Source organism: Pagrus pagrus (assembly GCF_965226575.1).
Source record: "Pagrus pagrus genome assembly, chromosome: 15".
NCBI classification, from domain to species: domain Eukaryota; kingdom Metazoa; phylum Chordata; class Actinopteri; order Spariformes; family Sparidae; genus Pagrus; species Pagrus pagrus.
Window position 1 is genome coordinate 14,450,770 of NC_140199.1, and position 13,812 is coordinate 14,464,581.

A 13,812-nucleotide genomic window follows, 5' to 3' on the forward strand; every position below is an offset into this window, starting at 1 on the left:
GCGCCCCGCTAATATAATAGCTTCTTCATGAAGAGTGCAGGAGGGAGGCAGAGGAGAGGAGAGAGAGCAGAGCAGCTGCGAGGTTCTGAACCCCGATGTCAAATAAATATTTATTAGGGTGGAGGGTTAAGTAGATTTTTGCGATTACACGGATAGCCACTTAAGCATAGTTGTTTATCATTTATTTGAAAATTGATTCATCATTTGTTTGATGTCATATTCATTTCATTTTTCCGTACTCTCGGGGCCTGTAGAGAGATCAGCTTCCACTGAGAGGGAGACGGTGGCTGTTTAGAGTTAAAGTGAAGGCTTTAATCATTCATTTCTTTAGTCAGCTTTTTATTTTCATTTGCTGTTGAAGACTCCCTGCAATCATTAATCAGGCTTTGGGGTCAAGCACAGGTTTTCTTTAAGCAATTGATAGCGCTCTTTAGGACAATTATTTTTCATATATTTCATGTTGAAAAATTCCCCCCAAAAATTCTGCAAGTAACAACTATTACCTCCGCTAAGGAGGTTATGATTTCAGCAAGATTACACAAAAACTAGATAACAGATTTTCATGACAGTTGGATAGAGGATGGGTCTCGGCCCAGAATAGACTCCATTAAATTCTGGTGCAGATCCAGATAAAGGGACTGATCCAGGAAGTCTTTCTCACTCTCTTTAACATTGCGTTTTTTGACATTTTAGTTAATTAGTCAGGTAATAATACATTGATCTTGATGAAAAAATCAGGTGTATTTAGGTGCTTGGTATATGAGTGAGTACAGTTTAATACAGATCTGAGATGTGGTAGGCTGAAATTATAGTTTAGCATTTATGGATGGTTCAGAATATAGAGTGATTAGATTTGATTTAATTAAAAGGAACTGTTAGGCCTTGGCGGAGGTATGAGTGCTGCTGAGTACCACTAGTTCCGTCTATGAACTGTCAAAAATAGGTGACAGTCCAAAACCCAAAGACTCTATATTTACTTTCATAAATGACATAAATATGCAAACCCTTACATTTAGGAAGCTGAAAACAGCAGATATTTGACATTCCTGCTTGAAAAATGACTGAAATGATTAATTGGTTATAACAATAGTTTGCAGTTAATTTTCTTTTCGGTTGAATAATCAATATATTAAAACCAAAAGATACTACATTTATAATATTATACTAACAGAGGATAGCAGAAAAGCCTCATATTCAAGCAGCTGGATCCAGTGAATCTTATTCTCAATAAACCATTTATCAATTTTTTTAAACCATGAGTCACTTGCTAAAATTCTTGTTTATAAATTTTCTGTGGATCAATTGATTGATTGACTAATTGTTTCTGCAGTAGTACATTGATTTTCCAGAGAAATTGCAGCCCTGCAGTTTAATTTCTAATAGAGTGAAATATATCCTCTTTTCTCCATAATTTCTCATGTGTCATATTTCAAACTTGTCATTTTTACTTGACTACCCGCTGAAATATTCACACAAACAGCTGCAGTTAGCATAGTGGCACCGTTTTGACAAATAGCGCAGCTTTCCCTCCCTCGGCCTGTTTTGCTATCCATCTTTGTCTCCAAGTGTGTTGTTGGCACTTTAAGGTGAAAGAGAACATAAAGACAAGCGAGCACAAATAAGTGTACGGGGCCTTCCTGGAAGCCGTCCTCTCGCAATGGGAAGCTGTGACCTTGAGTCCTGCCTTCGCCCAACGCTGTCCCCTCTCATACACGCAACCCCCCCCCCCCTCCACCCCTCCACCTTCCTTTTCCCTTTTTCTCTGTCCTCCGTCAGAGCAGGAGAAGGAATGAGGGAGGAAGGGAGGGGAGCGCGGCGGGGGTTCGGGTCACCAGCCGCTGTTCTCATCAATTAAATGTGCGACAGTGTTTTCCGTCGGCTGAACTTATATGTCAAGGAGATGGGCAGGACCTCATGTTTGTGCTTTTGACAAATCAGCAAATGTTTAATCTCAAGATGTGCCGGCGCTCATAAATAATGCAGAGGCCGGGCCCAAACTCTGTCCCAGTGTGTCAGGGAGAGGCGTCTGCGCCCGGCCTCAATAGGAAAACGCAGGAAAACCCTCCAGACTAAATCCTTCTTCATCCTCACAGCCTTTTCTTCTACTGATGTCTCCTCCTTCTTTTGATCACCGCCCCTCCAACCTCACTCCATCCCTCTTCTTCCTTTTACTGTACCTGGGCACGAGAAGCATACCTGCCCTTATCTTTAATCTCCTACCTCGCTGTTTTCTAATGCTCTTTGTCTTTTGTTTTAATGTGGTCGCTCTGGTCTTCATCGTAAAAGTTACCCACCACCCTCTGCCTCTCTCTTTGAGGGCAGACTCAGAATTATCCCCAGCCAAAGGTCTGCTATCTCAAAGACACAGGGGATTGAGCTTGAGCTTTGCCTCCATTTGCCCTAAATGTAAAGAGGGCAACAGAAAGCAGTGTAGTGGACTGTGAACCGCGTCAAATCCCCCTCTGCACCACTCTTGCTTCTTCCCACAGACTTTGATTGGCTTGTTCCCCGACTGGGAAAGTTTCCTGATTGTTCACAGGGAAAATTAAGATTTTAAGCCTATTGAAGTCGATCTTTGCTCATTCAAAAGTCCATCTGAATGTGTCCTTTGAAAGCTCAAATTGTTGACTCGCCACATTAGAGGACTCTGAGCCCGAGAATGGAGCGTACAGAGACTGCGCTGAGTGTACTGTACTGAGAGCACGCTGCACCTGTTGTTGTGTAGTTGATGGTGTGTAGTGTTTGTGGCTTCCCATTGAGCGGAGCTATGGAAAGTGTGCTCTGGAGTGTGTTAAAGAGTGAGGCTCTATACTTTAAGCCCAGTTTATTAGTCAAGCATTCTCACATTAGGTCAATCCTTCGCACGCTCAACATTGTTGAAAGGTTACGAGCAGGGTTCTTGGAAACTGGAGAAAAATGTGATAAATTATAGCTCTTAATTGGCTGGAAATTTTGCAAAGATGGTGGGAAATGTTGGTGGGACTTATATTCCTACTTTCATGTCTAGAATCCAAAGATTCCAGTCATTCCATATTCTGTAAAGATTTTTAACAGAACTAGTAACTGGACCCAAAGATGGTGCCGTGTCACTCCGTGAGAATTGCTGCCAGGCATATACACCCAAAAAAGTTTCTAGCTTCCAGCTATAACTCTTGCCCCCAGGAACAGTACCGGGCTTTCAAGCCAATTTGATATAGTGGCCAGACTGTATAATTACAAAAGCACATGATGCATACTGTCCCAAAAGCTTACATTGTGAAAGAAGTGGCTGTAAAATGTTCAATGCATTTTTCAAGCGTGTGGAGAAGGATTCTGCATTGACGTTATTGATGCTTGGTGCTCAGACTTAGTTAAAGTTAATGGACAGTGCATCTCAGATGTCGAACTTGCAATATGAAGATGTCAACCATTTTATCATCACCATATTGTTGCTCCTGTCACCCAGACACAAATTCAAAAAATGCACAACATTTACCCTTTTTTTTTTTAACAGATTAAAGTGCCAACAGTTTTATAGATGTCTCTTTTATAATGGTGCTTTATGGCAAAAATGGTTTTGGGCTTGAGGGGAATGTTTTGCTGCAATACCATGATTGGCCACTGGGCAAAATTGTAAGTAAGGCTGAGCAGCACCACCATAACCTGGTCTAAATAATAGATTCATGGCAGAATCTTTATCTGTGAAGGGATTTGATCAATCCTGACTGGATCCAGTAAAGAAATTAATATCTTGAATAAGTATGGAATCCTTCATGGCAAACATTTCTAATCTCACCAATGCTTCTCCTTTTGCAGGCTCTCGGAAGTTTCTACTTTATCCACGAGTCTTTGAAAAACATCCACCAGTTTGATTTCAAAGGTGAGTGCCCCCCTCCAACACACCTCCACACATACATCATCACCAATGTCTAGAAATGAAATCCTCACATGTTGCCCCCTCATCCCACCCCTGCATATCACACACAACCATTTGCAGGCTATTCCCGCTTCCATCAAAACTAGCGAGCTAAGATTGGCTTTGAGGATAATGTAACGGGAGGGGAACAGAATGGTAATGCTTATTAATATTAGGATTTAATTCATAAGATTTCAGGCCTACAGTAATGGTGTGTGGCGGGTTATTGGACAGTTACGGCGGTCTCATCAGCCTGCGGTGTCAGAGGCCCCCGGGGTCCGGCGGCCGCGCTAATTAAAGAAGGGATATAGATGTGGAGGCGCCTCGCTTCCTATTAGACCCAAGTCAGCATAAGCACCAGTTACCCCAGTGAAGGACAGGGCGAAGGCGGGGGAGGGGTCGAGAGGGGAGAAGACCACTCCTTATGTACACACACGTAACCATATATTGAGTCAGAAGTCAGAATTACATAAACTACTGTACTTTCTGTGTAGATCAGTTGATTCTGTTGTTCCACAGCAGACATTTTGACTTGTCATGGTAGAAAAAGCACAGATATTACTAACAATGTTAACAATGGCTCTGCTTTACTCAAATGTCCCACTTAGACATTATTCCATGATAGAGGCCCATTGGATGTTCATTAAGAAATACTTGTTTTGCTCTTTTATCAGATTGAATATCCAGATTGAAGTGATAGTAGTTTAAAAATAAGCGTACAGTTCAGTATAATACTCAAACAGGGTTGACAGTACAGAACAAAACTGAGACTAAAATAAAAACAAACTGTGACTTAAAACAGATTTTAATATTTTATCCTCACAAGGCTTGTAATGTTTGAAAATTGTAAAAGATAAATTAACTTTTTCTAAGATGATCTTTAATCTAGACTAAACTGAAGTATAAAATGAATCAGGTATATTTAATATTGCTATCCTTTTGTAGATATTTGTCATGTAGGGCTGCAAATAACGATTATTTTCATTGTCAAATAATCTGTCATCTATCATTTTCTCATTTATCATTCATTATTTGATTAATACTTGGTCTTTAATACATCAGAAAATGGTAAAAAATGTTAACCGATGATTCCCAAAATCCAAGATGATGTTTAAATTACCTTGTTTTATCCTCTTCACAAAGATATTCAGTTTACTGTCATAGAGGAGTAAAGAAACCAGAAAAAATAGATTTAAAAAGGTGGAATGAGAGAATTTAGACCTTTTTTCCCCACAAAAAGATGAGCCACAATCGATGACTGACTCTCCCTCACACACGTGTTTAATCAAGTCACTCTTGGCAGTAATGCATGTTCCTGAGCTTAATTACGGACCTTGTGGTCATATTGGTCCTGCTTAAGTGCTGAAGTTCATTTGTGTAGTCCAACATGCCACAGAAGACTAAATTAGAACATACACCACCCTCTATCCTTAGACTGACTCTCGATTCAGATGAGTATGTACCCGTCATACAATAGGTATTGTCTACACAGTGAAAATGAGAAGCAGTTATTGTGAATACTAAGGGAACCTGACATGAAGCAAACTACAGCATTCTTCCTGTGAGCTCAGAGACAGGCCTATATTATAATTTCACCCATGTTGTGACCTCTTGCACTCACCTCTCCAGCTGAATACAGATGTTTTTCACTCTGACCAGCAGGTGGTGCAGTTGCCTGATGAAGCCAAAGTTGCTCTTTCAGGCTTTCAGTGAGCTCTGATTAAATTAGGAGATTCAGACTCACACATGGGGTCTCCAATAATGAACCTAACCTTTTCCTCACTCTTTTTCTCTACCTCCTCCCCCTCTTCTCCGTCCTACCCCCATCTCTTCCTCAGCCAAGAAATTCAAGAAGGTGGTGGGGAAGGAAACCTACTCAGACACACTAGAAAGCACACCCTCACTGGAGAAGGAAAAGTTTCCACAGGACTACTTTCCCGAGGTGGGTAATGTGATAAGCACACTTTGACTGACAGATGGGGATGTTGTCATCTAATGACGGCTTCCTGTTGGGACGTGGACTGACAGATATCACAGTTGGAGGTGGAAACGTGTCGTGACGAATTAACACACAGGTTTGCAGGTTTAATAAAGCTGTTAATCTGAAAAAGTGATCGATACACATCATTTAATGAATGATTTTTTTTCCAGAGATAAGGTTGCAAAAGAAATCTTATAAAATACCTTAAGTTTATAGTCTTGTCATAATAGTTTTTATTAAAAAGGAGATTTCCTTTTCCCTACTTTTGAATGATTTGGTCTTTTTTTAAAATTTGTCTTAAAGTCCAATTTATTTTTTTCCTGGTTTCAAGGAATTCAAGATGACACGTCTGATTCGATTTGAAGATAAATCAGACAAAAAATTCAAATCATGAAACAGAGAGTCCTCATTGTGTCTGCCGTGTCCCGTGGAGCAGTCCCATGCTCACTGCGCTGTGTTCAGTTTTCTGGTTTCGGCGCGGTGTGCCATCAGAAGGGAGCTGAGCGCTGAGCATAGCTGTGCTGATATAGTAATAAAGAGCACGACCGCCCGTGTGTCATCCCCGCACTCCCCACTCATCTGTCAACCATGCTCCGACGGCCGCCTCTGCAAATATATGCAAAACAGATGGATACGGCCCCTTCACACACTTCCCCCCAATTTCCGTCTCTTTCACACACTGCAGGACTCCCCACCCTGAGCCACCCCAGACGTACACACACAAACATATGCATTCACACACACACACACACACACCCAAACATCTTCACGTCTCAGGTTTTTCCCACTTTCCCATTCCAGAGATGATCTAAAACCAATTACACTGATTGAGGCGCCAAGCCATTTAAAATGATTACAGCAGAAGCATTGTTCTGCGTTTAACAGGACAAGTAAAGAAAACCACAAAACAAACCTGGCATGGCACCGTGCGAGAGGGATGAGGGGAGTGATGTAGAGAGAAAGGAGGCGGTGGGGGGGCAGATGAGAAAAGTTTTGCCCCGTGATTTATGCCTCTTTCCCGGCTGGGATATGAATCTGGGATGATGCTCCAGAGAGCAGCACTCCAGATAATGTTAGCCCATTTAAAAAGAGCAGATTTGTGTAGTCTATCAGGGTCGCCGAGTATTTTTTTTCTCCTCCTCCTCCCCCTCCTGCGGCCCCTCCGTAGTGAGAAATTGGTTGTTATCATAGATCACAGATACTGCTCAAACCTCTTATGAAAGATGAATTAATTTCACTAATGCTTTAATGCAAAGCTCTCATGAGGGAGGCAGACTGGTGATAACCCCTGCCTCGTCCCCGCTTCCTCCGCTGGTGATTTATGCCCTCTTTTAGTAGATGAAACCGCCTAGATTTGCCATCCATCTGCAGCTTTGAGGAATCCTATTACACGGGGATCTTGGACCGGACAGAACGCCACACGGAGTCCCAAACCAGTTGAGTCTCAGCTCTCAGTTTTGGGTGGCCTTAGATGTGTGGAGAAATTTTGTAACAAGTGTGGAGAGGTACCCGAACTGAAAGATTTAAGTTAACAGAAAAGACACAGGGGGATGGTATCTTGTTGTCATGGTTATAACTACTAAAAAAAACAGTCATGTGTATTTGAATTGATCCAGTTTGTCAGACAGAACCCTCTGAGGAAGGCTAGAATGACAGCAGACAGCTCAGGTGGCCGCTGTGAGACGGATGTGTGTGTTTCCCCGCTTGTGTCTTACCTTTACGGTCCCCCATTAATAAAGTGTCATTGAGTGAGGGACTGATGACATCATGGTGGGAGGGCTTGGTGTATGTGTGTTGGTTTGTATATATAAAAGAGAAAAACCAAATGTCACTCAGTACATGTCACTGCACTTGAGTGGTGCTCAGTGGTTCAGACACATTTAAGTGTGAGTCCATATTTACAAATCCTTAGGAGGTATGTGCAGAGTGGGAATTAGAGATGTATCTGCGATAGACTACAATGACTATCTGATAATCGATGGAAGGAAAATTAATCACACTATTTTGATAATCAATTAATGATTTTAGCAAAAATGTCAGCATCTGCTGGTTCCAGCTTCTTACATGTGAGGAGTTGCTGCTTTTCTTTTTCCATTTATGACAGTGTTTTGGTTTTAGACTGAAGTTTTTATAGACTTGAAAATGAAAGTAATTGGCAGATTAATCTATGATGAAAATGTTGTTAGTTACAGCCCTAATCTGTCAATTAGTCAATTAATCATTTGGTCCATAGAATTGTGAACTATGTCCACCACAGTTTCCCAGAACCCAACATGTGTTCAAATGTCTCATTTTGTCAACAAACCAAAGATGTTCAGTTGACATTAATATATATAAAAAAAGAAAAATCTAATTTTAAAAGCTGATTAAATGTTTAACATTTTACTTGAAAAGTAGACATAGACTTGATTATTAAAGTTTAAAGCTATTGTGCAACGTGTGCTGTCCAATCAATGCATGAAGACAGCAACCAGAAAATAAAGAAAAACATTTAAAAAATAAATCAAGCAAGCCTTTTTTTTCTCTGATAAAATTACTGAACACTCTGAAAAGATCCATTTTCATTTAACCTAAATCATTACTCGTCATGGCTTTCTATTTCAACTCTTAAAAGTGGCTAAATTCACCGCCATTAGATAAAATATTGGGGTAAACATTCACACTTCCCGCTCATGGCCCTCTCTTCTCAGTTTGATTCTGATTTAAGTGACAACCCCTCCATATGCATAACATCGGTTCTTACCGTAATCCCACCTTGAGTTATAGCTGTAAGTGAAGGGGAGAGAAGCTGGGACATTAATTGAAATGCTGAATAAGAAGGAAGTGGACAAAATAGTGGGCGCATTTCTTTTGAAAGGTCGCCATGATGGATTTGGACGGCTTGTCGTTTCCCGTTGTTCCGTCAATCTCTCCGCCTCCCCAGTGGGCATTAATATATTTATTTGTTTGGCGCAGTAATACACGCCTCCAAAAAACCATTGCATCATAAGGATTTGTCATTGCCTTATATAAATAAAGTATACGACCCAGACCTTAATGTGCCCTTGCTATTGATTGTTTTACACAGCCGTGGAAAAAAAAGGTAGGGAAGGAAATAGTGGACAGGCTGTAGATCAACATCCATATGAGTTTGTATTTGTTGTTTGGCACCACGAACGTGTCCATAAAAGCATTGACTTTTCATCCCCTTTTAGTGCCCTCTGTAGTAAGCTCTGATACAGGGCTGCGATTACTTTCGAGCTCTGCCCCCGATGAAAGTTAACTTCCCTCATGTTTTCCTCCTTTGATTTAGAACACCGCACGTGATTCATAGATGTGATGTGTACGTTAAGGAGATGAAGTCATTTAAACTGGCATTGCTTGTAAAATGCTCCCTGCGTTTATCACCAGACAAGACACCTGTGACACAGATGCTGTTCTCCGTGACAGACGTGATCCATGAGACTGCAAGGAGCTCATAAATGAGGGGATAATGTTGGAATGAAAGCTAAATGAAAGCGTTCTGCACACATTTTTTGTGTACAGAAAGATAAGAAAAACATATCTTGATTTCACAACTGAATACTACTGCAAAAATCCAATTTAAGCTGTACTCTGGCTGTTTAAATCAAACCTTTTTCTGTGAAAATTTTGAGCTGACCAGGACGTACAGGTGATTTTTTATTTATTTATTTATTTAGAGAGTTCAGAATTAAGGCTGTCACAATATCAGATTTTAACGAATATCACGGCCAAAAGACTTCATGATAATGATATTTTTACAATATCTAAAGCACATTTGAAAAAAGAAATGCAATGTGGTTTGTATAATATATTTTTTAGCAACATTCATGCACATTAAGCTAAGTTTAAACTGTGATAGCAAGAAAGTAAACTGGGGTAAAATGAAAGGTTCAAAGCACTACAAACTTGGCTCTATATGGGAATGATCGGTGTAAGAATTGCAGAGAAGGAGGAGGATATTTCAAAAAGCCCAGCTGAAACTGAAATTGCTGAAGTGTCCATAGTCTGCCATCATTGGCAGCAAAAAAACAGTAAGCTGAATAGAGTTTTTAGGTCGTATACGTAAAAAGTTACGTAACCCTGGATAGTGCAAACCGGATTTCGTACGAAACCGTGGAGCTGATTATGAGACATAAACTTTTAGTATTTGTGGCGCCCTCTATGGGTCGGGCTGAAAATGCTTTAGTAGACCTTTTCTTGAATTTAGTGTGTAAATTCTAAAAGCTTTCCTGCGTTGTGTTTACTACAATATTTAGGTGGTGACAATCACACACACACTGCTCTCTATTTTTGCAGTCCATCTTTATCCAAACACCCACCCACACACACACACACACACACACACAGGCGCACACACGTACGTCCGTGTGCTGTCCAGTCAAATAAACCCTGTATGTGAGGCCCTCTCTTATTTGATGGGCCCCCTGGATGATGGAATAAAGATAAATGTGACTGTCTAGCAGGGCTCAAATCAATCAGCGTTTGTGTGTATTACTTATTACTCACAGTGCATTTCTGTCACGGGGCTTTTGTGTAGCCCCCCCTCCCTGTCCTGCACTCTTCTATCACTCCCCCTCCAAACATCAACCCCGCCATAATATTATTTATGGGGGTCGGACTTTGAGCTGAAATATAAGAAAGGTCAAAGAATCAAACGGGACAGACCGGGAAGCGGTGGTGGGAGGGTGTTTTGGACAAGGACTGTCGTCGGGTTGTGTATGTGTCCAGACTGTCACGTCTGACATTTTAAAGGAGCGTTATTTTCCATTGGTCACAATTGGGGAGTTTTATGTAGTGTTTTTCAGTTTCAAGTGAATCCGATGGTTCTACTTCCCTCCATCGCCCCATCCTGTCCATTTTTTCCTTATTTCCTGTCTGTCTCTGTCTCATCCCGTGTGTGTGTGTGTTGTGGTCAGCATGTATATGTATTGCCTGACACCCCTGGATGTGACCCACTGTGTAGCCGCCGTTCATCACTGTCATAGGCGGAGACGCCATCGCTGACCTGTGGAAGGTCAGCCAATGTCACCTCAAGCCTTGTGACCTTTTTCCGATGCCCTTTGACTCCTGCCATCATCCCCTCCCTCTGACTCTTTATAGTAACCTGATATATGATATGATTACATGTCATACATCCATTTCATCCAAATATGTCTTGTATTCTAAATAACTGTGGCATAGCAAATCAAAGAGTGTAGTGGCTAAATGCATCTGTTTTAAGATGTATTTGTGTGTGGTGTGTGTGTGTGTGTGTGTGTGTGTGTGCACGTGTGGCAGGGGGAGGGAGTAGGGGGGGTGATGAGGATGATGTTTCAGCAGGAGATTAAATGGGGCTGGACAGCATCTGTGTCATCATCTCTGCTCCAATATCAGCTGCAGCAACCAAATCATGATGTCATCATGTCAACCAATAGAGAAGGACACTTCTTCTGCACTTTGATTGATTGCGCGAGATAATTATCCTAACTGGACACCTATTACAAAATCAAAGCACTGAAATTGGGTGAAACAATTAAGAGAGTGTATTTTTTAACTTTCTGGTATGTAGATGGTTGTTACACTTGACTGAGACAGTCGTCTACGTGTTTACGCTGAGTGTGTGCATGTGTGTGCGCGCGTGTGTGTGTGATGTGAGTGTGTTTATAAGCAAGCGATGAAGCAGGGGGTCAATCAGTCATACGTGGAGGAAATGGGGCAATCTGGGGCCGGGTGTCAAGGAAGTGATGGATTTTAATGCTGCGATTGTAGTTAATGGCTCTTTAAATTAAATCGAGATTAAACGTCTCTGGCTGCAGTCAGAGCTCGTATGGACACACACACACACACACACACACACACACACCCGTATATTCTCTCTTCATCTTGTCCCTCCTCATCCTCCCCACTCTAAGACTTTCTTTCCTTAACTTTAAATCAACAAACGCACACAGTAAACTACACTAATGGATTTTCTGTGCAGCATACTTAATGTGTGATTGAATGTACATTTTGTGTACATAAACACATGAATGTAATTACTAAACTCACGCCATCCTCGTTGCTTTTGTTTATCTTTACAATATGTTCTGATTCAGTTAGTTTCAAATATATTTCTTAAAGTGAGAGGTCAATCTGTTACGCCGCAGCGTGACGCTCACATCTAATTCCATTTGCTCCTTCCAAAGTCACAATATTGGGACAGCGAGTTATAATTGGGCCCATACATCCTGCAGAGGCAGTATGGATTAATTCAAGTATGCTAATGTAATTCAATTTGATACAGTTAATCTTGTACTAATGCAGATTGAAGGATGTGAGACGCAATCAAATACCTCTTAGCCTTTTAATTTGCATCTGAGTTTTTTTTTTTCTTTTTTTTCTTTTTTTTTAAATAAAATTAGTCAATTTGTAATTATGTGACCTGGCCCATAATTAGTTTATTCATCACTGCAGTTAACTCCCCATTAGGAGTATCAGAGAGAGACAGACAGAAAAGGAGAGGCTGAGGGAAAAGAGACGTATTTATCTATTCAGAATGAGAACACTCGCATCATCAATTTGTCTCTCATTTAATAACCAGCTTCATGGTGAATCATGTGCTGTTTGAGAAAGATCTTTGGACTTGTGATTGGATAATTAACTCAAGGCTGGTGGGAGCTGATCAAGCAGCTGTATGCTACATGTCTACAGTGTTCGCACACTGAGTTGGATGCTTATCTATATTTTGTCTAACTTTTACTAATTTTAGGTTCTGTATTGAAGCTGTTCATATAACTCGTCTCTTCATTATTTATCAGATATGTTGCAAAGTATCTGACAAGGACTGCCAAATAAACTTGAAAACTGTCTAAAGAACAAGAATGAGCTCTAGATGCATTTCTGACCGCTGGATTTGAATAAAAAGGCTCCCTGGCTATTAAGAATCTGTACATGTAATCTTTAATAAGTGTACTCTATTAGGTGTCGTCATTAGTTAATATGGTGATTTATTTTGATTTAACAGGTATTCTGTTGGTCTATAATCCATCAGAAAATAGTAATTCCCACTATAAGTACAGTGGAATCAAATTGCTTGTTTTATCAAACAAACCGTCAAAAAAACATTAAATGAATGAAAACAGAAAGGGTTGTTTGGCATTTTTGATTGAAAAATGGCTGCCAAGTAATTATGAAGTCAGTTGGTTAACCTACAGTGGCTACTTTGGTAAAAATGTAATAACATTTTTACTTTTTAAACAAAAAGCACCTGCATATCAAAACTAAAAGTACTCACTTACATTATCCCAAATGATTCCAACTATGTTCAAACCCAGACAAATCCTTACATCTACTCAAGGTAACGATGCAATTAATTTGACCGCCTGTTGCTAATTTCTGGGAGAGAGTCAGAGAATGAGACTAGACAGATTTTCATGAGCGATTGTGGTTGTTAAACAATGAAGACAACAACTCCCATGAACTAATGCTTCTTCACTACCCCATCAAACTACAGACCTCGAGAGGCGGAAATTACACACTGTGTGTTTAAGAAAAGTCCAAGTGTCATTAAAGTGCACAGTACATAAGAAGAAGAAGAAGAAGAAGAAGAAGAAGAATACTTTATTTATCCCCAAAGGGCAATTCAGTTTCTACAGTAGATGTCACCGTCATAAAAAACATTCATACAACATAAATCATACATACTTAGACATATTATAATAAATAAAACAGAACACTATTTCATTGCACACATTTCTGGCTCAGTTCTCTGCATTTAGCAGCCGAATGGATGAAGGCACAAATGATAAGTAAAAGTACCTTGTTTTGTTCGCAAAAGTGAGCAGAATTTATTCACAAGTTAAATTTCATAAAACTATTTAAAACTCCTAACTTTTCAGGAATCTTTGAAGGAAACTGTGCTTCCAGATACTGGACACTGGTACTTTATTGTAACATATGTGACATTATAGTTTTC

At 40.3% G+C, this 13,812-nt stretch overlaps 1 protein-coding gene across 2 annotated transcripts in view; it reads left to right on the forward strand.

Moving 5' to 3' along the window:
• inpp5a (inositol polyphosphate-5-phosphatase A) overlaps window positions 1-13,812 on the forward strand; it is a 148,234-nt gene that overhangs the window by 80,129 nt on the left and 54,293 nt on the right. For both annotated transcript variants that reach the window (XM_084376049.1, XM_084376048.1), the window contains exons 5-6: window positions 3,796-3,859; window positions 5,734-5,837. In XM_084376049.1, coding sequence (XP_084232175.1) covers window positions 3,796-3,859; window positions 5,734-5,837 — 168 coding nt within the window. The remainder of the gene's footprint in view (window positions 1-3,795; window positions 3,860-5,733; window positions 5,838-13,812) is intronic.